The 25736-nt window shown below is 41.1% G+C and overlaps 1 protein-coding gene across 1 annotated transcript in view; it reads left to right on the top strand.

Annotated features, from left to right (window-relative positions):
* Positions 1 to 25736, top strand: part of STX8 (syntaxin 8) — a 343238-nt gene that overhangs the window by 10960 nt on the left and 306542 nt on the right. The window contains exon 2 of the mRNA XM_056114921.1: positions 2920 to 3019. Within this exon, the coding sequence (XP_055970896.1) occupies positions 2920 to 3019 (100 nt within the window). The remainder of the gene's footprint in view (positions 1 to 2919; positions 3020 to 25736) is intronic.

Genomic DNA, 25736 nt, shown 5'->3' with positions numbered 1-25736 from the left:
GGGCCCGCTTGCTTGAGCAAATCGATGAACAACGGGAGGACTGTGACAGTGGCAGTGATTCTCCAATACTTGGAAAATGCTCAGTACAGTGAGCTACCAGAATATCATCATCCCTTCATGTGTTAAGGTCCTCGCACAACCCCATGCCACATAAATTTTTCGTTTAAGTGAGTGTGCAGATGAATATTTGGAATAGGTTCTGGCTTAGAATAATTCCTGTGCAGTACTTGTTGCTATTTCTAATAATGCTATTGTTCCTTCCTGTTTGAATTTGTTATATAAATAAAAGTATATAATACAGAGCTCTTTGGCACTATTGCGGCAACATGGGAAGATGCCATTGTTGACAACATTGACGAGGAATACAATCGACTGGTTCAGCACCTCCATGAATGTGCGAGGAACGCCAAGAGAGAGATAGCCACAAAAAAACGCCGGCCTTCGAAAACTCTTGAGCTTATTCGCCAGCGTGGTTTGGCGCATGCCTCAGGTAACCGCAAGCTAACGTCCGAGCTTGCAAAGCAGTGCAGAGATGCGATCAAGGAAGACCTCAAAGAGAGAAGAGCAGAAGTGCTGGTAGATGCGGCAGAAGCCGGGAAAAGTATTCGTAACGCCCGCCTGTCCTTCGCCAACTACAAGACCAAAATGACTGCCCTCCGATGTCCTGATGGATCCATCACATCCTCCAGAACGGCAATGGAGAAGATTATCTATGACTTCTACTCAAATCTCTTTGATAGCCATGTCCACTTGCCGACATACCAAATTCCACAGGATGGATATGTCGTTCCCAACGTTCTCCCTTCCGAAATCCGACACGCCATTTCGTCAGTAAAGAAACAAAGAGCACCTGGCCCAGACAAGGTCAGACCTGAACACCTGAAGAACCTGCCGTCAGTACTCATCAATACACTGGCTCAGACTGTCTGAATGCAAGGTTCCGTCCCAATGGAAAACCAGCAGGACCGTACTACTGTTCAAGAAGGGAGACATCCATGACATTGGCAACTATCGCCCCATCTGCCTATTGTCTGTCATCTACAAGTTGTTCACTCGAGTCATCCTAAATAGGATTGGCAGAATACTAGATGAAGGACAACCATGCGAGCAAGCTGGGTTCCGCAAAGGATTCAGCACCATCGACCATATCCACACGATAACCAAGCTCATTGAGGTTTCTCGGGAGTTCAAGATGCCGCTCTGTTTAACGTTCATTGATTTAAAGAAGGCCTTTGATTCTGTTGAGATGGAAGCGGTCATTGAAGCCCTAGCCAATCACGGCATTCAAGCCCAATACATCAAGATCCTCTGTGAGCTGTATTGCGGATTCACTACCAGGATCTCACCATTCTACAAAGAAGTAATCATTGATGTCAATAGAGGGGTTTGGCAGGGCGATACCATTTCACCGAAACTCTTCAGTGCCACCCTCGAGAACATCATGCGACGACTGGAATGGGAAGGAATGGGAGTGAAGATAGATGGTCGGCAACTACACCACCTCCGCTTTGCTGATGACATTGTTTTAATAACACCGAACATCAGCCAAGAGGCACAAATGCTGGCCGACTTTGACCGTGAGTGTGGAAAGGTAGGATTACAGCTGAATATTACGAAGACAATGTTTATGAGAAACAGCCTTGTTCCTGATGCCCTATTCACTCTCAACGGAACGACCATCTCCGAATGCAACAGCTATGTGCACCTAGGTCGAGAAGTCAACATGACAAATGACCTGGCACCCGAGCTGCGCAGGAGGAAGAGAGCGGCTTTGAACGCCTTCAAGAACGTCGAAGAAATAGCTAAGAGGATGAAGAACCTCCGGCTCCGGGCACATCTGTTTGATTCCACTGTTCTTCCTGCATTAACATATGCCTCAGAGACCTGGGCCCTATGTAAACAGGATGAGAACGCTATTCAGGTCTCCCAAAGAAGAATTGAAAGAGCTATGCTTGGAATATCACGTTTCACTCAAATGAGAGAAAGAATCTGGAGTTCTGACATCCGTCGACCATCAAGAATCAGGGACGCTGTCTCATTTGCCAAGGTGTCAAAAATCAGATGGGCTGGTCACGTAATGAGATTTAAAGACGACCGCTGGACTAGAGCTGTTACCGACTGGATTCCACGGGATGTCAAAAGACCGCGTGGCCGCCCACCTACCAGATGGTCAGACTTCTTCATCAAGATCATGAACGATCGGTTTGAGGCTCTTCATGTTCCCAGAGCGAACAGATGCCATTGGGCTACACTAGCATGCAACAGGGACAAATGGAGACATTACTGGCGCCCGCTCAAGCAAATCAACAACTAACAGGAAGTTAAGTGATTAAGTGATATAATACAGAAATTTCTTTCTGTTTTTATTTATTTTTTGTCACATCTGACTGTGCTCAAGAATCACTTTTTGGCAGCTCAGAAAGATAAGCGATCACCAAAATAAAAGGTGTTTGTAGGGCCCCCTTGGGAGGGGAGATGTGTGCTGAAAGTAGTCTATAGACTCTATAGACTGAACATGATGACCATTCAATACTTGCATTGCAGACCACACACCCTAAAGGAGAGAGAGAATAAAAGGGAATGTTCCTGCCACAGAGGCAGGGAGGAGGGGGGAATAAGGAGGGAATGGGATGGATACTGGGAGCATTGGTGGTGGAGAATGGGCACTGGTAGAGAGATGGGTACTTGATCATTGTATGACTGATATGTAAGCATGAAAGTTTGTAAGTCTTTAACTGCCTCATGGTGATTCATTAAAAAAAAATCACTTTCTGATGCTCAGGGGAACACATGTGGTACCTGGCGTTAACTCAGGTTTTTGTGTGTCACTAAGCAAGTACCTTATCTGGCTGTACTAGCTCTCCAGCATACAGAAATTCTTTTAAAGAAACTTGAACATTTTCTCCTTCTTTGGCATAGGTTTTCAGTGTATGATTCTGCTTGCCAAATTGCACAAGATATTGCTGAGAATATTCAGCAACGAAATCGGTATGAAAGGAATGGTGAAACTACAGTTAAGGTAAGTACATAAGGAATTAGTACTTGAAATGATTTTGAAAGCTTTGAGGTCTGGAATTTTTTTTAATGTGTAAATTATTTTGCTTTCCCAGTTTTTATTTTATTAAAGCACAATGGGTAGCCAAGTTATTCGTAATTGGGTATTTGACATACAGTGTTTTATCTGGTTCAATTCCTGTGAAAAGCAGTATGCAGGGTTCTGAGCTACTTTTTGACCCAGCAATTCTACTTTTAAGTTTCTACCCGTGATGTATTCAATATGCCAAACACAGTAACAACAAGTCTCAAAATGGAGACGTTACTGGGCCTGCTCGAGCAAATTGAACAACAGGAGGACAGTGCTACAGTGCTACCCTCAAGACAGAAAAACATTCAAAGAGGCATATGCACATCATTATCATTACAGCACTCAGTCCAATAGCTAAGATTTGGAATCAATTTAAATGTCCATTAGCAGATCATTGGATCATGCAGATATGGTATATGTACAAAATAGAATATTATGAAGCTGTAAGAAATGATGAAATTATACAATTTTCTGCAATATGGAGGGAACTGGAAGATGTTAAATAAAGTTACCTTGAAGAAGGACAAACATTGGATGATATCATTTCTTTGTGGTATTTAGAGAGGCTCGATGAGGAAATGCAGTGGTTTAAAGAAGGGAGGGAGGTTTGGTACCTAGATCACGTTTGGTCCCAGAGTACAGGGAGAAGTTTAGATATAGAGTGAAAGATAGGGAGAAGAGATCGATAAGAAGCAATTGGAGCAGGGCTCAAGGGGATTCAGTACACTGGTGGTGCTAAGGAATGGTAGAGCTAAATATCTAATTAGAGTTAATCGCAATAAAATCACGAGACCCATACTTTAATAACCAAACATAAAAGATTTTTTTAAAATTATTTTTTAATTGGAATTTAGAATTTTTATTTCTTTTTATCACTGAGATACAGTCACAGACTTAAAAACTTTGGTGATTGTTTTAGTCATAATGAAGGAATACTTATTCCTTCACCAGTGCCCATTCTTCACCAACAATGTTTCCAGTATCCCTCTCGCCACCCCCACCACATACCACATTCCGCCTCCAACTCCCCCACCCCTCCACAAACAGGCAGGCACATTCCCTTTTACCCTTTCTCTCCTTTTGGGTGTTTTGTTTTGCAGTGCATGTAGAAAGTGGCCATCACGTTTGGTCTGTAGTCTACTTTCAGCACACATCTCCCATCCAGGGTGAGCTCTCCAAGCATCATTCACTTAGTGGTCCCTTCTCTATCCCAGCTGCCTTTTCCCCCAGCATGTGAGGCTGCCTTCCAAGCTGTGGAGTGATCCTCCAGGCCCTTATCTCTTATTATCCTTGGGTGTTAGTCTCCCATTCTGTTACTTTATATTCCACAAATGAGTGCAGTCATTCTCTGTCTGTCCCTCGCTTTCTGACACATTTCACTTAGCATGATACTCTCCATGTTGATCCACTTATCTGCAATTTTCATGATTTTATCTTTTCTAACAGCTGCATAGTATTCCATTGTGTAGACATACCAAAGTTTCTTTAACCAGTCATCTGTTCTCAGACAGTTGGATTTTTTCCAGATTCTAGCTATTGTAAATAGTGCTGCAATAAACATACAAATGCAGATATCATTTCTACTGTACTTTTTTGCATCTCTGGGATATATTCATGAAGTGGTATTGCCAGTCAGATGGGAGCTTGATTTCTATTTTTTTGAGAAACATCCATATTATTTTCCAAAACTGGCTGGACCAGTCAGCATTTCCACCAGCAGTGAAGGAGAATCCCTTTCTCCCTGCATCCATGCCAACACCTGTTGTTTTTGTTCTTTTGGATGTGTGCCAGTCTCTGTGGTATGAGATGATATCTCATTGTTTTGATCTGCATCTCTTTGATCATTAGTGATGAAGAACATTTTTCATGTGCCTGTTGACCATTCAGATTTCTTCTTTTGGAAAGTTTCTGTTCATTTCATTGTGCCATTTTTCTGAGGGGATTGGATGTTTTCTTCTTGTAGAGTTCAACCAGTGCCTTCTTGATATTAACCCCTTATCAGAAGGGTATTGGGTGAATATCCTTTCCCATTCTGTAGACTGTCTTTGTATTCTGGGCACTGTTTCTTTTGAGGATGCAAATGTTTCTTAGTTTAATAGTCTCATTTGTTTATCTCTGTTTCCACTTGCTTGGTCAGTGGCATTTTGTCTTTGAAGATACCTTTAGCTTCAATGTCGTAGAGGGTTTTGCCGACCTTTTCTTCAATGTACCTTATGGATTCTGGTCTGATGTTGAGGTCTTTAATCCATTTTGATCTGAATTTTGTGCATGGTGTTAGGTAGAGGTCTGAGCCCATTTTTTGCATGTAATTGTCCAGTTTTGCCAGCACCTTTTGTTAAAGAGGCTTTCCTTGCTTCACTTTATGTTTCTTGCTCCCTTATCAAAGATTAGATGATCATATATTTGAGGTTGTGTGCAAGGACATTCAACTCTATTCCATTAGTCTGCAGTTCTGCCTTTGTTCCAATACCATGCTGTTTTAATTATTACTGCTTTGTAGTACAGAGTGTGGTTTGAGAAGGTGATGACTCCCATCTTTTTTTCTCCCAAGAATTGCTTTAGCTACTTGTGGGGGCTTGTTGTTCCATATGAATTTCAGGAGTGTTTGACCAATTTCTTTGAAAAATGTCATGGGTATCCTTATAGGGATCACATTGACTCTGTGTGATTCTTTGGAGAGTATTGCCATTTTGACTATTTTAACTCTTGCAATCCATGAGCAGGGGATGTTTTTCCATTTCCTCATGTCCTCTTTTATTTCTTGAAATAGCACTTTGTAGTTTGTAGTTTTCTTTGTACAGATCCTTTACCTCCTTAGTTAAGCTGATTCTGAGGTACTTGATTTTCTAAGGCTTGATTGTGAATGGCATTGCTTCTTTCATATCACTTTCTTCTCTCTTATTTGCATATAGGAAAGCCATGAACTATTGGGTGTTGATTTTGTAGCCTGTGACTTTACTATAAAAGTCTATTGTTTCTAGGAGCTTCTTAGTAGAGCCTTTAGGGTTCTCTAATTATAGTATCCTGTCATCTGAAATAGTGAGAGCTTGATTTCTTCCTTTCCTATCTGGATGCCCTTAAAATCTTTTTTCTTGCCTAACTGCTATGGCAAGTACTTCCAGTACTATATTAAATAGAAGTGGTGAGAGTACACATCCTTTTCTTGTTCCTAATCTCAGGGGGAAGGCTTTTAGTTTTTCCCTATTGAGGATAATGTTTGCTGTAGGTTTGTGGTTCTACTGTGGTTTTGACTATCTTGAGGAAATTTCCACCAGTTCTCATTTTGGTGAGAGTTTTCATCATAAATGGGTGCTGGATCTTGTCAAATACTTTCTTTGCTTCTATTGATATGATCATATTTTTTTTATCTTTTCTTTTATTGATATGATGAATTATGTTGATTTCTTGTGAATGTTAAGCCATTCTTGCATCCCTGGGATGAATCCCACTTGGTCATGGTGTATGATCTTTTTTTTTATATGTATGTATTTAATTTACTAAAGAGAAAAACCCCCAACTGCTAATAAAATTCTAGGATTAAAATTGATGAGATGGGGCTGAAGCAATAGCACAGTGGGTAGGGCGTTTGCCTTGCACGCGGACAACCAAGGTTCGATTCCCAGCATCCCATATGGTCCCCTGAGTACCGCCAGGGGTAATTCCTGAGCGCAGAGCCAGGAGGAACCCCTGAGTATTGCTGGGTGTGATCCAAAAAGCAAATAAAATAAAATAAAATAAAATTGATGAGACAACAAACTTGCAATACCAATAGATGTAGAAAATAAATTTAAGTGAACATTGTTATATTTGATTGCAGGATTTTTAAGACTCTAAGAAATTTTGAAGCTTTTTGTTGCTTCAAGAAATTTTTACCTATTTATGTTTAGTTTTTTTTTTTAGTCACCTTTCTCCTGACTTCCATCACCAAGACCCATTATTCACAAGTTAACATACACATGAAGTTACGATGCTAAGACACTGTTAAAGCCTAAGCCCAGATTATAATCAGCAAGCATCTTTCCCTTATAGTACTGATGTCACTGGAAGCTTGTCACATGCTACCTGGATTGCTTCCTTCTTGGCTGCACTCCTGCAGCCCCCTAACACTCCCGGTGCAAAAAAACCTTGTCTTCCCTAGGGGCACTCCTCTGAATGTGGGGATAGTTTTTAGGGATCAACTCATCTAGTGTGCATTTTATGATGTCTAAAAGGCTTGAGAGGTATGCAAAGGTCTTCCCATATTCACAAACATAAGATTCTCTCCAGTATGCGTTTTCATATGGCTAATAAGGGTTATGGGTTGAGTGAAGGTCTTGCACATTACTTACATATATAAGACTTCTCTTCACTTTGACTTTTCAAATGCATAATAAGGCTACAGGGTAGAGTGAAGACCTTCCCACATGTCAGACATTTATATGGTTTCTTTACGGTATGATTTTTTTCTGTGCTTAGTAAAACATCAAGTTTGAGAGAAGGCCTTCCCACAGTCCTTACATATGTAGAGTCTGTCTCCAAGATCAATTTTCCTGTGATTCCAGGGCTTGAGGGCATAATGTAGGCCTTCCCGCATTGCTGATATATTTAAGTTTTCTTTCCGTTATGATTATTACTATGTGTAATAAGGAAGAGTAAGTGAGCACGTTCCTGCAGTCCTTACATTTCTAAGGGGCACTCCAGATTCATCTCAAAGATGGTAAAAGTGATTCGATCCTAAGGTTCTCTGCTCCAACTCCCTGGAACAGGTGCATGCCCAGAACTGCACACACAACATCATGTGAACATGAGATTATGTGACTGAGAAGGTGAGGCTCTCAGAGTGGGAAGGACAAAATAGGAGAAACACACGTCCTGAGGCCTGAGACATTTGTAGCCATAAGGCTACATACATAACCAGCACACCTGGGTTCACCTGAAGCCTATCGGGTGAATCTGGAGCACAGAGCCAAGAGGAAGCCCATGGCAACTCTGCTGTGGTACAAAAATAAACATGAAGGAATACAAAGCAGCATGAAGGAGTAACAAGACAGTGGGTCCGTGGACAGCAGGTAGGGCTAGCGATCCTGCCATCCATTATGGTTCCTCAAGCACTGCCAGATGTGTACAGAGCCAGAAATAACCTGCAAATCACTGGGTATTGCCCCTCCCCTTCAGCACCACAACAGCTGATGGTCGTCTGGTCAGGGAGGGAGTCCATGTATGAAGTGTTTTGCAACTGGACCTTAGGAAGCAGAAATTCTTGACCTGGGGACGGTGTGTCAGATGGCATGTCACCATCTTCTCCTGCCTCTGTTTTCCCTGAGAACCAGAGGCCTCGATAGAAAGGGGTCTAGACAGGGCTTTGCAACTTGATATGAAAGCAGAAATTCCTGTTTGGACAGACAGTAAAACTGGTATGATGCTTGTCTTGCCAGCACCAATCACTCCTCTGCATCCCGATGGCCCCCCAGAGCACTCCAGGAATAATACCTTTGCCAACAGTGGTGGCTGGCAGGAACTTCCACCCGGAAAGCCTGTATGATCTTTTTGATGAGTTGTTGGATTCTGTTTGCTAGTATATTGTTGAAGGTCATTGAATCTGTGTTCATCAGGGATATTGGCCTATAATATTCTTTTTATCAAATTTTCTTTGTTTGCTTTGAATATTAATGTAATGTTCGCTTCATGTAATGTGTTAAGAAGAATTACTTTGTTTTCAGTATTTTGAAAGAGCTTAAGGAATAAAGGCAGTAAATCTTAAAGTTTTGATAGAATTCACCAGTGAACCCATCTAGACCAGGACTTTTTTTTTTTTTTAATTTTTATTAGTGAAACACCATGAGGTACAGTTGTAGACTTACAAAATTTTGTGTTTGGGTTTCAGTTATACAATGATCAAGTACCTATCCCTCCACCAGTGCCCATTTTCTACCACCACGGGTCCCAGTATCCCTCCCACCCCCATCCCCCCATCCCACCCTGCCTCTGTGGCAGGGTATTCCATTTTGTTCTCTCTCTCCTTTTGGGTGTTGTGGTTTGCAAAAGAGGCATTGAGGGGCAATCATGTTTGGTCTATAGTTTACTTTCAGCATGCTTCTCCCAACCTGGGAGGATCCTCCCAACACCCTTTATTTGCTGCTCCTTTCTCTATCTGAGCTCCCTTTTCCCCTAGAATGTGAGGTCATGGAGCAAAACTCCTGGTACTAATCTCGGCCAATCTTGGGTGTTAGTCTCCTATTTTGTTACTTTATGTTCCCCAGATGAATGCAGTCTTTCTATGTCTTTCTGACTCATTTCACTTAACATGATTCTTTCCATGTAGTACCACTTATATGTAAATTTCATGACCTCATCTTTTCTAACAGCTACATAGTACTCCATTGTGTAGATGTACCAAAGTTTCTTTAACCAGTCATCTGTTCTCGGGCACTCAGGTTTTTTCCAGATTCTGGCTATTGTAAAGAGTGCCGCAATAAACAGGCAATTGCAGATGTCACTCCGACTATACTATTTTGCCTCTCTGGGATATATTCCCAGGAGTGGTATTGCTGGATCAAATGGGAGCTCAGTTTCTAATTTTTTGAGAATCGTCCATACTGTTTTCCAAAAGGGCTGAACCAGTCGGCATTCCCACCAGCAGTGAAGGAGGGTCCCTTTTTCACCACATCTGCGCCAGCATCAGTTGCTTTTGTTCTATTGGATGTGGGCCAGTCTCTGTGGTGTGAAATGATATCTCATTGTTGTTTTCATCTGCATCTCCCTGATGATTAATGATATAGAGCATTTTCTCATGTGTCTTTTAGCCATTCGGATTTCTTCTTTGAGAAAGTTTCTGTTCATTTCGTCGCCCCATTTTTTGATGGGGTTGGATGTTTTCTTCCTGAGGAGTTCAACCAGTAACTTGTATATCCTTGATACCAACACCTTGTAGGATGTTTATTCGGCGAATATCCTTTCCCATTCTGTAGATTGTCTTTGTATTTTGGTCACTGTTTCTTTTGAGGTGCAGAAGCTTCTTAATTTAAAATAGTCCCATTTGTCTATCTCTGTTTTCACTTGCTTGGCCAGTGGCGTGACATCTTTGAAGATACCATTAGCTTCAGTAACATGGAGGGTTTTGCCAACTTTGTCTTCAATGAATTTTATGGATTCAGTAGACCAGGACTTTTCATCTGGACAGATTATTAATTACTATTTCACTTTCCTTACTTGTAATTGGCCTTTTTAGGAATTGTACTTCCTCCTTGTTCACTTTTAGGGATTACATGACTCTAAAAATCATTTTTCTAGGTTTTCCAGCTTAAGAGTATTAAGTTGTTTATAGTAACCTCTTGTTACATTTTGAATTTCTGAAAGATCTCTTGTAATTTTTCCCCTTTCATCTCTGATCTGATTTATTTGAACATTTTTTGTTTGTATTCATGTGAGTCTAGCTTCTGGTTTATCTTGTTCATTCTTTTGAAGAACCAACTCCTGGTTTCATTTTTTTTTTCTTCTAAATGACTTTCTTGGTTGATTTCTGTGTTGTTATTTTTTGCTCTGGTTTTTACTATTTGTCTTCTTTTTTAGCTTCATTTCTGTTTCTTCTCTTATTATCGCAATGTGTGTTTTGGTTGTTGATTTGGGCCTTTATTTTTCTCTCTCAACATAGCCTTGCATTGCTATGAATTTCCCCCTTAATACAACTTTTGCTGTATCCCATAGATTCTGATAGCTTGTATCTTCATTCTCATTAGTTTCAGGAAATTCTTTCATTTCTTCCTTGATTTCCTCTTGGATTCAGCTGATATTTAGCAGTGTTTTGTTTAGATTCCATGTGTTGAAAGTTTTCTTATATTCTTTCTGTAAATATTTATTTTCATGAAATTATGATCTGAGAAGGTACTTCATACAATTTACATGTTTTTAAATTTATGTGTGCTCGATTTATGACTTAATATGTGCTCTCAATATGTGGTCTATCCATGTGCATTAAAAAAAGAATGTACATTTTTTGTTTTGGGGAATGAAGAGCTCTGTATTTTAAGTTCAACAGTCCCAGTTTTTTTATGGTTAGTTTTTAGGGTTCTTTTCTCTTTACTGATATTCCTTCTAATTGATTTTTCTACTGGTTTAAGTGGAACGTTGAAATCTCCCATTAGTATTGTGTTTCCTTCAATGTATTTTTAAGTTTGTGAGCAAAAATTTACAGAATTTGCTGAGCCTTCATTTTGTGCATAAATGTTGACAACAGTATTTCTTGATATACTGATCCTAAACTAATGAATAGTGTCCATCAATGTCTCTAATTTTTTTTTAAAATTCTTTTTTTAATTGAATCACTGTAAGATGGGCTGGAGTGATAGCACAGCCGTAGGGCGTTTGTCTTGTGTGCGGCCAGCCCAGCCCAGCCGGGTTCTGACCCCTCTTGGAGAGCCTGGCAAGCTACCGAGAGTATTTCACCTGCACGGCAAAGCCTGGCAAGCTACCCGTGATATATTCAATATGCCAAACACAGTAACAAGAAATATCACAATGGAGACGTTATTGGGCCCGCTTGAGCAAATCAATGAACAATGGGAGGAGAGTGCTTCAGTGTTACTGTAAGATAGACCCTTACAAAGCTGTTCATGATTAGGTTTCAGTCATACAGTATTCCAACACCCATCCCTCCACCAGTGTATATTTCCCAGCACCAATTTCCCTCCTATCATCCCATCACTCTCTACCCCACCCCAAGCCTGCCTCTGGTGGGCACTTCTCTCTCTCTCTCTCTCTCTCTCTCTCTCTCTCTCTCTCTCTCTCTCTCTCTCTCTCTCTCTCCCTCTACCCCCCCCCCCCCCCACCCCCCAATTTCCTTCAGCTCCCATTTTGATGAGAGTTTTCATCATGAAAGGGTGCTGGGTCTTGTCTAATGATTTCTCTGCATCTATTGATATGATCATATGGTTTTATCATGTTTTTTGTTGATATTTATTATCTTGATTGATGTGTGAATGTTGCATCCCTGAGATGACTACCAGTTGGTCATGGTGAATGATCTTTTTGATGAATTGTTGGATTCTATTTGCTAGTATTTTATTGAGGATCTTGCATCTGTGTTTATCAGGGATATTGACCTGTAATTTTCTTTTTTTGTGGTGTTTTCTGCTTTTGATATCAGGGTAATATGTGCCTCATTGAAACTGGGAATGTTTCTGTTTCTTTGTTTTCCTGGAAAAGATTGAAAAGGACCTGAAATTTAAAGATCCTCTTGATATGTTTGGAAGAATTCGCTAGTGAATCCATCTGCACCTAGGCTTTTGTTTTGGGAAGATTTTGGTTACCGTTTCAATTTGTTAACAGTTATAGCTCTATTTAGGTATCCCAAGTCTTCTTGGTTCAACCTTGGGAGGTTATAGGAACCCAGGAATTTATCCATTTCTTTGAGGTTCTCTTGCTTCATGGAATATAGACTCTCAAAGTAATCTCTAATGATCTTTTGAATTTCTGTTTCTGTTGTTATGTTCCCCTTTTCATTTGTTTTTGGGGTTCTCCCTCTCTCTTTATTAGGATTCTCCCTCTTTCTTTGTGAGTCTTGCTAGGGTTTATCATTCTTGTTTATTTTCTCAAAGTACCAGCTGTGTTGGAGGTGGGGAGGAGAGATATTGTTCCATATGATTTTCAGGAGTGCTTGATCTATTTATTTGAAAAATGTCACGGGTATCCTTATAGGAATTGCATTGAATCTATGTGGTGCTTTGGGAAGTATTGCCATTTTGACTATGTTAATCTTCCCTATCCATGAGCAGGAGCTGTTTCTCCATTTCTCCTGGAATTCTTGTGTGTGTGTGTGTGTGTGTGTGTGTGTGTGTTGTCTTTGTCTGCTTTTTGTCAGGGTGATATTTTCGTCACAGAAGCTGTATAAGAGTGTTTCTATTTCTTCAATTTCCTGCAACAGCTTGAAAAGGTTGGGCAGTAGGTCCTCGTTAGAAAGTTTTGAACGAATTCATTAGTGAATCCATCTGGGCCTGGGCTTTTATTTTTGGGAAGAATTTTTATTACTGTTTCAATTTTCTTAATGGTGATAGTTTATTCATGTATTCCAAATCTGCTTGTTTCAGCCTAGGGAGGTTATAGGAATCCAGGAATTCATCCATTTTTTTTTTTCAGGTTTCTGTTGTTTCATGGCATAAAAATTCTCAAAATAATCTTTCATGGTCTTTTGAATTTCTGTGGTATCTGTTGTGTTTTTCCCCTTACATTTCTAATTCAGTTTACTAGGGTTCTTTCTCTTTCTCTTTGTGAATCTTATTAGTGGTTTATTGATCTTGTTTGTTTTCTCAAACAACCAGCTATTGGTTTCATTGATTTTTTTTGATTGTTTAATTGGGATTACAGCTCATTAATTTCTGCTCTAAATTTTATTATTTTCTTCCTCCTGCCTGGTTTGGCCTCCTTTTGTTGGTTCATTTCCAAGGTCTTAAGCTTGAAGTTAAGTTATTTATGTGGGCCTTTTCTTCCTTCCTGATGAATCATGCTTGTAGAGCTATAAACTTTCCTCTTAACACTGCTTTTGCTGTGTCCCACAAGTTCTGGTAGCTCTGTCCTCATTTTGTATGTTTCCAGGAATCTTTTGGTTTCTTTTTGATTTTTTCTTTAAGACACTGATTATTCAGAAGTGAACTGTTTAATTTCCATGTGTTTGATTTGATTCTCCATTTCAATGTATGATTAACTTCTATTTTCAGTGCCTCATAGTCTCAAATGATAGTTGATGCAATTTCTATCCTCTTAATTTTATTGAGGTATGTTTGGTGACCCAGCATGTGGTTTATCTTAGAAATTTTCTTATGTGGACTAGAGAAGAATGTGTATTAATTTTTGGGGAATAAAAAGCCCTGTATATATCTACTACCCCCCTCCCTTTCATTCCTTCCCTCAAATAAAGTATTTTCTTGGTTTGCTTTAGTCTAGTTGATCTATCAAGAGATTAAAAACCAGTGTTGAAATCTTCAACTACTATATTTTAAAAATTTAATTTTTTAAAGCTGTTCACAATAATTTATTACATTTACTATTCCAGCACCAATCCTGCCACCATTACCCCTTCCCACCACCATTATCTTGGATTTTCCCACCACCATCCAAGCCTGTTCCAAAAGCAGGTCCTAAATAATTTATTTTGTATTATAACATCTCTGGGACTGGAGCGATAGCATAGTGGGAAGGGCGTTTGCCTTGCACGTGGCTGACCCAGGTTCGATTCCTCCATCCCTCTCAGAGAGCCCGGCAAGCTACCGAGAGTATCTACCGACACGGCAGAGCCTGGCAAGCTCCCTGTGGCGTATTTGATATGCCCAAAACAGTAACAAACAAGTCTCATAATGGAGATGTTACTGGTGCCCACTTGAGCAAATTGATGAACAACGGGCGGACAGTGCTACAGTGCTATTGAATTTCCAAGGTGCCCTGGGTGAGACTCAGCCTGGTGTGGCATCTCACAGCTTGTGGGTCTCTTCCAAGATTTATTTGTGAGTCCTCCAAATTTGTGTTGCTATCAATGTCTTTCTTCAAGTGTATTATTGGCAGTTGTTTTAAATATTTTGGTGGTCCCTCATTAGGTGGTCCTAAATAAGTATTTTGCTGGTCCCTCATTAGGAGTGAACATTCTTCCTGATGTACAGATCCCATGATCATTAAGAAATGAGTCTCATAAGTTTTAGCCAAGTCTATGTCATCTGTTACTAGTATGGCCACCATGACTTTTTTTTAGTGGGTTGTTTGCTTGAAGAATTTTTTGAGCCTTTGACTTTGCATCTGTGTTTGCTCTGACTGTTCAAGTGTGTTTCTTGCAGCAACAGAATGTTTGGTTCAATTGGCAACACCCTTTCCTCTCCGGACAGACATGATGGCCTGGATTAACGCATAGTCCTTTCACTTTTCTGCTCCAAGCTGCCGGGTTCTGCATTAAGTCCTTGTGCTTCTGCGGCCGTGGCTTTGCTGGAGAGCCGCTCGCGGGGGGGCAACTGGTGACCTCGGTAGGGCGTGAAGGATGGACCGGAACGCCCCCCCTTCCCATGGGGTTTTAGTCACCCCCACACCCCCGGCTCATACCTGCTGTCCACAAGGCTCCCATGCGGCCGCCATCCTTTCCAGAGAAGAGAGGGTGAATGGGGCAACACCCTTTCCCCTCCGGGCAGACATGATGGCCTGGATTAACGCATAGTCCATTCACTTTTCTGTTCCAAGCTGCTGGGTTCTGCATTAAGTCCTTGTGTTTCTGGGGCCGTGGCCGTGCTGGAGAGCCGCTCGTGGGGGGCAACTGGTGACCTCGGTAGGGCGTGAAGGACGGACCGGAACGCCCCCCTTCCCATGAGGTTTTAGTCACCCCCACACCCCCGGCTCATACTTGTTGTCCACAAGGCTCCCATGTGGCCGCCATCTTTCTTTTCAGAGAGGAGAGGGCGAATGGGGCAACACCCTTTTCTCTCCGGACAGACTTGATGGCCTGGATTAACGCATAGTTCCTTTCACTTTTCTGCTCCAAGCTGCCGGGTTCTGCATTAAGTCCTTGTGCTTCTGGGGCCGTGGCTGTGCTGGAGAACCGCTCGCGGGGGGCTACTGGTGACCTCGGTAGGGCATGAAGGACGGACCGGAACGCCCCCCTTCCCATGGGGTTTTAGTCGCCCCCACACCCCTGGCTCATACCTGCTGTCCATAAGGCTCCCGTGTGGCCGCCATCTTTCTTTCCAGAGGGAGGAGGGTGGAAGGGAGCAACACCCTTTCCCCTCCAGGCAGACATGATGGCCTGGATTAACGCATAGTCCTTTCACTTTTCTGCTCCAAGCTGCCGGGTTCTGCATTAAGTCCTTGTGCTTCTGGGGCCGTGGCTGTGCTGGAGAGCCGCTCGCGGGGGGCAACTGGTGACCTCACTAGGGCATGAAGGACGGACCGGAACGCCCCCCTTCCCATGAGGTTTTAGTCGCCCCCACACCCCCGGCTCATACCTGCTGTCCACAAGGCTCCCATGCGGCCGCCATCCTTCCTTCCAGAGAAGAGAGGGCGAATGGCGCAACACCCTTTCCCCTCCGGGCAGACATGATGGCCTGGATTAACGCATAGTCCGTTCACTTTTCTGCTCCAAGCTGCTGGGTTCTGCATTAAGTCCTTGTGTTTCTGGGGCTGTGGCCGTGCTCCAAACTTAACTCTGATTTTCAGGGAGAAACGTTGGGTGGTTTACTTCCCATTGATCACTTTGTATATAGAGAGATGTCGTGCGGCCGCTTATGCGGCCGTGCGGTTTTGAAGAAATGTCCTAGTTCCCACATACTCGAGCTGTGCTAGTAGAGGCTTCTGGTCACCGGGGTTCCATCTGGGGGAGGCGGGATGCGGTACCTACCTCATCTGGGACTTCCCAATGATCTCGGCTCTTTTTGGAACCTGTTTTTTTCTTTTTCTCCGGGAGCTGTGGGTCCCGCCCTCCATGTGGACCTTCTCTTCCGGCTATATGCTGTAAAGATGGCGCTGGGGGGCGGGCTGTGGGCGTGACTTCCGGAATCAGAGGTTACCTGGGAGGTGTAGTCCCGGGAGATTTGAGGAAATGTCCTAGTTCCCACATACTCGAGCTGTGCTTGTAGAGGCTTCTGGTCACCGGGGTTCCATCTGGGGGAGGCAGGATGCGGTACCTACCCCATCTGGGACTTCCCGATGATCTCGGCTCTCTTTGGAACCTGTTTTTTTCTTTTTCTCCGGGAGCTGTGGGTCCCGCCCTCCATGTGGCCCTTCTCTTCCGGCTATATGCTCGATTAGAGTTATTCTTGATTTATTTTTCCACTGATCAATAAATAGTGTCCATCTCTGTCTGTAGTTATCTTGATATTTTTTAGATAGAATGGAGTTTGGTATGATATAAGTATTCACTGTCCCAGCATTTGTTTGTTTCCCATTGGCTTGAATCATTGTTTTTCATCTTGTTTACTCTGAGCCTGTGATTGTCCTGTGATTTTAGATGTGTTTCTGGTGGACACTAAATGGATGGATTTTATTTCCTGCTGCATACTGCCATTCTGTGCCTTTTGATGTGAGATTTTAGTCCAGTGACATTTAGAAATATTGTTATAAAGGGCTATGTTGCCATTTTTATTGTCTACAGTTTATTGCATCTATAATTGGTTTTTTATTAAATGGCCACTCAGTAATTCATTCAGGGCCTGTTTGGTTATCATAAATGTTTCTAGCTCTTATATGTCTGAGAATATTTTTATCTCTCCCTCTCAATCAAAATGAGAGCTTTGCAAGGTAGTAGACTCTAGGAATGTTTCTTTCATTCAGTACTTTGAATATTTTAATCCACTCTTTTTTTTTAATTTTTATGAGTGAAACACCATGAGGTACAGTTGTAGACTTACAAATTTTTGTGCTTGGGTTTCAATTATACAATGATCAAATACCCATCCCTCCAACAGTGCCCATTTCCCACCACCACGGATCCCACTCCCCGCTCCCCCCCCCCCCAATCCCACCCTGCCTCTGTGGCAGGGCATACCCTTTTGTTCTCTCTCTCCTTTTGGGTGTTGTGGTTTACAAAAGAGGCATTGAGTCCAATCATGTTTGGTCTATAGTCTACTTTCAGCATGCTTCTCCCATCCTGGGAGGATCCTCCCAACACCCTTTATTTGGTGGTCCCTTCTCTATCTGAGCTCCCTTCTCCCCTAGCATGTGTGGCTGGCCTCCAAGCCATGGAACAAACCTCCTGGTACTAATCTCGGCCACTCTTGGGTGTTAGTCTCCTATTTTGTTACTTTATGTTCCCCAGATGAATGCAATCTTTCTATGTCTATCCCTCTCTTTCTGACTCATTTCGCTTAACATGATTCTTTCCATGTAGTACTACTTGTATGTAAATTTCATGACTTCATCTTTTCTAACAGCTATGTAGTACTCCATTTTGTAAATGTACCAAAGTTTCATTAACCAGTCATCTGTTCTCAGGCACTCAGGTTTTTTCCAGATTCTGGCTATTGTATAATCCACTTTTTTCTTACCTGTTACTGTTCATATGGGAGATTTGTTGTGATTCTTATGCCATTTTCCCCTTAAAGTTTATTCTTCTCTCTTGATGTTTTAGGAGTTCATTTATCTTGGTGGTTTTGCCATTTTGATTATTATGTATCTTGGTGTTCTGCTTGAGTCTAGTTTGTTTGGTGTTCTTTTAACCTCATGAATCTGCACAACTGACGTCCTCCTTACAATGAGGGAAATTTTCAGCTACTATTGCTTGTACCACTAGTCCTTCTCCCCCCCCCCCCTTTTTTTTGTCACCTTCTGGTGTTCCTATCATTTGGACATTATCTTTCTTGTTGTTCATTGAGTTCCTTACATTTTCTTTCATTCCTTTTTTCTGTTTTCTTTTTCCACTTATCACTTCATTTGCATGGAATCTCTTTGTCCTCTGAAACAGTTCTTTGAGTTGGTAGAATTTGTGTTCCAGTGATTGCTTAGTTTCACTGGCAAGTGCTAGCTTAATTTCTGTTGTCAGTGCAGTGAGCATTGATTTTAGGTCCTCATTGATCAGGCTCAAGGTTTTGATGGGTTGGGGAATTTCCTAGGTTTCTGTCCCTATCTGCTATTTCAGCTGAGTCCCTTTGTTTCTTCTCTCCATTTTTTGATGGGGTTGGAGGTTTTTTCTTGTACAATTCTACTAGTGTCTTTTGTATCCTGGATATTAACCCCTTATCAGATGTGTATTGGTAAATATTCTTTCCCATTATGTGGACTCTTTGTAATTAGTCACTCTTTCTTTCTTTCCTTCTTTTGTCTTTCTTTCTTTCTTTCTTTCTTTCTTTCTTTCTTTTCATATTTTAACATCTTAGAGACTGTGCTATGTTTTCTTTTCTTTAATTTTATTGAATCACCATGAGAAATTTACAAGCTTTCATATTTGGGTTACAATAACACAATGATCAAACACCCATCCCTCCATTAGTGCACACTCCCCACCACCAATCTCCCCAGTATACCCCCTCCATGGTAGACAATATTCCCCATATGCTCTTTCTGCTTTTGAGCATTATGACTTGCAATACAGACACTGAGAGGTCATCATGTTTGGTCCATTATCTACTTTTGGCACACATCTCCCATCCCGACTGATTCCTCCAGCCATCATTTTCTTAGTGATCCCTTTTCTATTCCATCTGCCTTCTCCCATCTGCTCATGAGGCAGGCTTCCAGCTATGGGGCAATCCTCCTGGCTCTTGTATCTACTATCCTTGGGTGTCTGCCTCATGATATGTTATTCTGTACTCCACAAATGAGTGCAGTCCTTCTATGTCTGTCCCTCTTTTTCTGACTCATTTCACTTAGCATGATACTCTCCATGTCTGTCTACTTATAAGCAATTTTCATGACTTCATCTCTCCTTAGAGCTGCATAGTATTCCATTATGTAGCTGTACCACAGTTTTTCTTTCTTTCTTTTTTTTTTTTCTTTTTGGGTCACACCCGGCTATACACAGGGGTTAACTCATGGCTCTGCACTCAGGAATTACTCCTAGTGGTACTTGGGGGACCTTATGGGATGCTGGGTATTGAACCGTGTCGGCCGTGTGCACAAATGCCCTACCCGTTGTGCTATCGATCCAGTCTCCCAAAGTTTCTTTAACCAGTCATCTGTTGTAGGGCACTTGGGTTGTTTCCAGATTTTCACTATTGTCAACAGTGCTGCAACGAACATATAGGTACAGATGTCATTTCTATTGTGCTTTTCTGCATCCTCGGGATATATTCCCAGAAGTGGTATTGTGGGGTCATATGGAAGTTCAATTTCTAGTTTTTGGAGGACTGTCCATATTGTTTTCCAGAAAGGCTGGACCAGTCGGCATTCCCACCAATAGTAAAAGAGTATCTCTTTTCCCCACATCCACGTTAGCACTGGTTGCTTTTGTTCTTTTGAATGTGTGCCATTCTCTGTGGTGTGAGATGATATATCATTGTTGTTTTGATTTGCATCACCCTGATGGCTAGTGATGTGGAGTATTTTTTCATTTGCCCTTTGACCATTTCTGTTTCTTTTTTGAGGAAACTTCTGTTCATTTCTTCTCCCCATTTTTTGATGGGGTTGGAGGTTTTTTTCTTGTACAATTCTACTAGTGTCTTGTATATCCTGGATATTAATCCCTTATCATATGGGTATTGGGTAAATATTCTTTCCCATTCTGTGGGCTCTTTCTGTATTTTGGTCACTGTTTCTATTGAGGTGCAGAAGCTTCTTAGTTTAATGTAGTCCCATTTGTTTATGTTTGTATGCAATTGCTTGGTCAGTGGTGTTTCATCCTTAAAGATCCTTTTAGCTTCAATGTCATGGAGGGTTCTGCCTAAATTTTCTTCCATGTCCCTTATGGATTCATGTCTGATATTGAGGTCTTTAATCCACTTTGTTCTGACTTTTGTGCCTGGTGTTACTGAGGTCAGAGTTCATTTTTTTGTAGGTAGCTGTCCAGTTTTCCCGCACCACTTGTTGAAGAGGCTTTTCTATTATTATTCCACTTCACATTTCTTGCCCTTTTGTCAAAGATTAAGTGATTATATATTTGACTGTGACAGAATATCCATCTCTGTTCCATTTGTCTGTATGTCTGTTTCTAGCCCAATGCCATGCTGTTTTAATTACCAGTGCTTTGTATTACTGTTTGAAGTTGAGGAAGGTGATATCATCCATCTTCTTTTCCCCAAGAATTGCTTTAGCTATTTGTGAGGGTTTATTGTTCCAAATGAATTTCAGGAGTGTTTTGTCTATTTCTTTGAAAAATGTTATGGATATCCTGATAGGGGCTACATTGAATTTGTAGAGTGCTTTGGGAAGTATTGCCATTTTGATAATGTTAATCCTCCTTATTCATGAGCAGGGGATGTGTCTTCATTTCCTAGTGTCCTCTTTTGTTTCTTGAAGTAGTGTTTTGTAATTTTCCTTCTATAGGTCCTTCACTTCTTTATTTAAGCTGATTCTGAGGTGCTTGATTTTCTGAGGTACTATTGTGAACGGGATTTTTTTTTAATATCTCTCTCTTCTCTTTCATTATTTGTAGGATTGATAGCACAAGGGCATTTGTCTTGCATACGGCCGACCTAGGTTCGGTTCCTCCATACTTCTCAGAGAGCCTGGCAAGCTACCGAGCATATCCCCTCCGCACAGTAGAGCCTGGCAAGCTCCCTGTGGCGTATTCGATATGCCAAAAATAGTAACAAGAAGTCTCACAGTGGAGACGTTACTGGTGCCCCCTCGAGCAAATCGATGAACAATGGGACTACAGTGCTACAGGAAAACCATGAACTTTTGGGTGTTAATTTTGTAGCCTGCCACTTTACTGTATAAACCTGTTGTTTCTAGAATCTTTTCTGTAGAGTCTTTAGGATTTTCTAGGTATTGTATCATATTGTCTGCAAACATTGATAGCTTGACCTCTTCCTTTCCTATCTGTATACCCATGCCCTTGATATCTTTTTCTTGCCTAACTGCTATGGCCAGAACTTCCAGTATTATCTTGAGTAGGAGTGGCGAGAATGGGCAACCTTGTCTTGTGCCCAGTCTTAGAGGAAAGGAAAGGCTTTTAGTTTCTCCCCATTGAGAATGATGCTTGCTGTGGGCTTGTGGTAGATGACTTTGACTATATGAGGTAAATTCCTTCAGTGCCCATTTTGCTGAGAGTTTTCATCATAAATGGGTGCTGGATCTTGTCAAATGCTTTCTCTGCATCTATTGATATGATCATGTTTTTTTTTTTTTATCTTTTAGTGATGTGATGGATTATGTTGATTGACTTGCAAATGTCAGACCTTCCTTGCATCCCCAGAATGAATCCTACTTGGTCATGGTGTATGATCTTTTCCATGAGTTGTTAGATTCTGTTTGCTAAAGTTTTGTTGAGGATATTTGCTTATTTGTTCATCAGGGATATTGGCCTAAATAATTCTCTTTCTTTGTGGTATCTCTGTCTGCTTTTGATATCAGGGTGATATTTGCTTCATAGAAACTGTTTGAAAGTGTCGCTGATTCTTCAATTTCCTGATAAAGTTTAAAGAGGATTGGGAGTAAGTCCTCTTTGAAGATTTGAAAGAATTCACTAGTGAATACATCTGGGCCAGGACTTTTGTGTTTTGGAAGACTTTTTATTACCGTTTCAATTTCCTTGATGGTGATAGGTCCGTTTAGGTATTCCAGGTCTTTTTGGTTCTTACTCGGGAGACGGTAGGAATCCAGGAATTTGTCCATTTTCTCGAGGTTTTCTTGTTTCATGGCATAAAGATTCTCAAAGTAATCTCTGAGAATCTTTTGAACTTTTGTAGTTTCTGTTGTGATGTCCCCCTTTTTGTTTCTGATTCAGTTTAGTGGGGTTTTCTCTCTCCCTTTTCTTTGTGAGTCTTGCTAGAAGTTTATCGATCTGGCTTATTTTCTCAAAGAATCAGCTCTTGGTTTCATTGATCTTTCCGATTGTTTTTTGGGCTTCCATCTCATTAATTTCTGCTCTAAGTTTTATTATTTCCTTCCTCCTGCCTGAGTTGTTTGTGGTTTGTGGTTCACTTTTATTTTCAGTGCATCATTGTCTGAGATGATCATTGATACAATCTCTATCTTCTTAATTTTTTGGTGATATGTTTTGTGGCCCTGTATGTGGTCTATCTTGGAGAATATTCCATACACACTTAAGAAGATTGTTTATTTAGCTTTTTGAGGATGAAGTGTCCTGTATATATTTGCTAAGCCCCATTCTTCCATTTCTTCCCTCAGATATAGTATGTTCTTGCTAAGCTTGAGTCTGGTTCATTTATGAGAGGTGATAAAGTGTTGAAATCTCCCACTAGTATGTGTTGCTATCAATGGTTTTCTTCAAGTCTATGAGTAGTTGTTTTAAGTACTTTGCTGATTCCTTGTTAGGTGCATTTATAGTTAGGAGTGTAAGTTCTTCCTTTTGTACAGGTCCCTTGATCAATAAGAAATGACCTTCACTGTGTCTTGTGACCTTCTTCAGTCTGAAATCAATGTGGTCTGATACCAGAATGGCCACCCCAGCTTTTTTAAGGGAGTTGTTTGCTGTAGAATTGTTTTCCAGCCTTTGACTTTGAATCTGTGTTTGCTCTGACATGTGTTTCTTTCAGGCAGTAGAATGTTGGGTTCAATTTTTTGATCCTTCCTGCCACTCTGTCTTTTAATTGGTGTGTTTAGCCCATTGATGTTGAGAGAGATTATTGTTATGGGGTTTTGCTCCATCTTTCTGCTGAAGTTTGGTGTATTTGAGCGGCTTGTCTTGTCTTAAAGTAGCCCGTTTACTTGTTCTTATAACCATGGTTTTGAGTCTGTGAAATTCCTGAGTTGTTTGTGAAACTGTGCTGTTCCTTCTGACATGAATGAGAATCTAGCTGAGTAAAGTATTTTTGGTGAGGCTTTTATTTCATTGAGTTTTTTCACTTATATCCCACTGTTGTCTTCGGGCCCTGAGGGTTTCATCAGATAAGTTGGCTGTCAATCTTAAGGATGATCCTTTATAGGGAATTTCTTTCTTTGATATTGATGCTTTCAGAATTTTGTGTCTGCCTAAGGTTTTCATCCTTTTGATCAGGATGTGTCTTGGAGTATTTTTATTTGGATTTCTTCTAGCTGGTACCCTTTGGGCTCCTGATTCTGGTCCCATGTACTCTTCAGCTCTGGAAATGTCTTAGCAATGATGTCTTTGACAGTTTCTTCCTCGTCAGGGTTTTCTTCCTGTCCCTCTGGGACTCCAATGATTCTTAAGTTATTCCTCTTGGCTTCATTCCGATCTTCTCTTGACATCTGTTGTTTCATTATGAATCTCTTTTCCATTTTCTGCTGTTGTCTGGAGAGTCTCTGCACTTCATCTTGGAGGTCACTGATTCTGTCCTCAGCAGCTGTTACTCTGCTGCTGAGGTCTTCCACTGAGTTTTTTAATTTACCTACCAGATTTTTCAGATCTGTCATTCCTGTTTGTAATTTTGTTTGCATTTTCCACATTTCTGCTCTCAGATCCTCTTGTATTTTATTGGAGGTGCATTCCATTGTTTCTTTTAGCTCCCTATGCATCCTCAGTAGCTCCCTTACAAATTCCTTGTCAGAGAGGTTGGTCTTCTTGAATAGTTTCTTCACTAACTAAGCTTGGTGGGCTTCTGTTTTGCTTTACCATTGTGACCTGTGGTTTAGACTTTCATGCTCACCATTACTGTCATGTTTTTGATGTAATATTAATTTGTAATGTTAATTGATGTGGGGCTAATGAATTACTGGCCTAACATGTTTCTGGTGACCAGACTGCCCTAGTGAGAGTTCCACCTAAGAGGATAATTTATGGTTCTTCCAGGATATGAAGGGGGAGAATAAGGTTCTGGACGCCACCCTCTCTCACCCTCTGGGGCCTGTACCTGGATAGGGGGAGATTAAGTGAGTCCTTGGGAGTTGGCTGTTAGTGGCGCAGCCTGCCTGTGTTCCTTTCCCTCAGTGATCTGGGCTTGGTAGCCAGCTCTGAGTTTTGTGGGTGTTAATGATGGAGGTTTAGATTCCCAGTTAATTGAGATCTGATCTATTCATAAGGCTACTAATACTTCAGTTGCTCTTCAGATTTTCCTTACAATTAGGCAGTGTTGAGTATAATCAGGGAACTTTTAACTGTTTACTCCATTGAGTTAATTGAAATTTGAGGTTATATAATGTCTGAGTAGTAGGAGTGCCACATCCAGCCTGCCTGTGATGTGAGAGATGTTTGCAGTGATATTTTAACTACCTGGTGTGTCCATTTAGTTTTGACATGAGGCAGGCCCAATCTCTGGCTTAGTGGTGAGATATAGCATCCAGTACAAAAGGCTGGGTGTTCTTGGGCTTGCAGGTGTCTCTGTCGGGTCTTACCCACAGGGTGCTGGAAGTCCAAGATCCCCATGGCACCCTGGTGTTAGAGGATAGATTGGCTTGAGGCAGTCCCAATCCCTGATCAAGGGGTAAGGTACAGGGCAGAAGAATCTTTTATTATTATTATTATTTTTTATTGAACCTCTTCAGTGGTGCCAGGGCATACAAGGTTAAATTTCACAGTGTCAGTGAAGACATGGAATGAATAGAATAGGATCTCGATCTCTGTGCATGTCAGGCAATCTTTCTACCCCCCCAGCACTAATTATATTTTATAATATAAACATCTTTCTAATTTTGTTAGAAATTTGTTAGGTTAAAATATACAATAATTCACTAGGTATTTTTATTTTGCCACTAACCATCATTTGATATATTTATTTAATATTTCACTTCTTTATGAATTTACCTTTATATATATCATAACCTAATTCTTTGGCTTATTTGGTATAGATATTTTTCTGTTGATTTAGCTTTTGAGTTTGTAAATGATTTAAAAAATGTAAGTATATGTTTTAACAAGTATTTTAAAGTTTTTTTTTTAACTAGCAGTAACTTTTTTCTTTGTTTTGGAGGAAGAGGTTTATTCCAAGTGGTGCCAAGGACCACAAGGGCCACTCTGGCAGTGATTGGGGGTCTCAGGGACATATTTCATGAAGTTCTGTAGCTTCCTAGGCTACACCTTTTGATACTGGTACTGGAGATCCACCTTGGGGTTGGAATCTTCTAGTCCAATTATCATTATTATTTGTAGTCTTTACTTATAGAGGAAGGAGAACTGGTATTTAGAAAAGTCAGATTA

This window comes from Sorex fumeus, unplaced genomic scaffold (genome assembly GCF_029834395.1).
Source record: "Sorex fumeus unplaced genomic scaffold, SorFum_2.1 ptg000028l, whole genome shotgun sequence".
In the NCBI taxonomy this organism is placed as follows: Eukaryota; Metazoa; Chordata; class Mammalia; order Eulipotyphla; family Soricidae; genus Sorex; species Sorex fumeus.
Note: the sequence above shows the minus strand (reverse complement) of the source record. Positions and strands in the feature narration are given on the sequence as shown.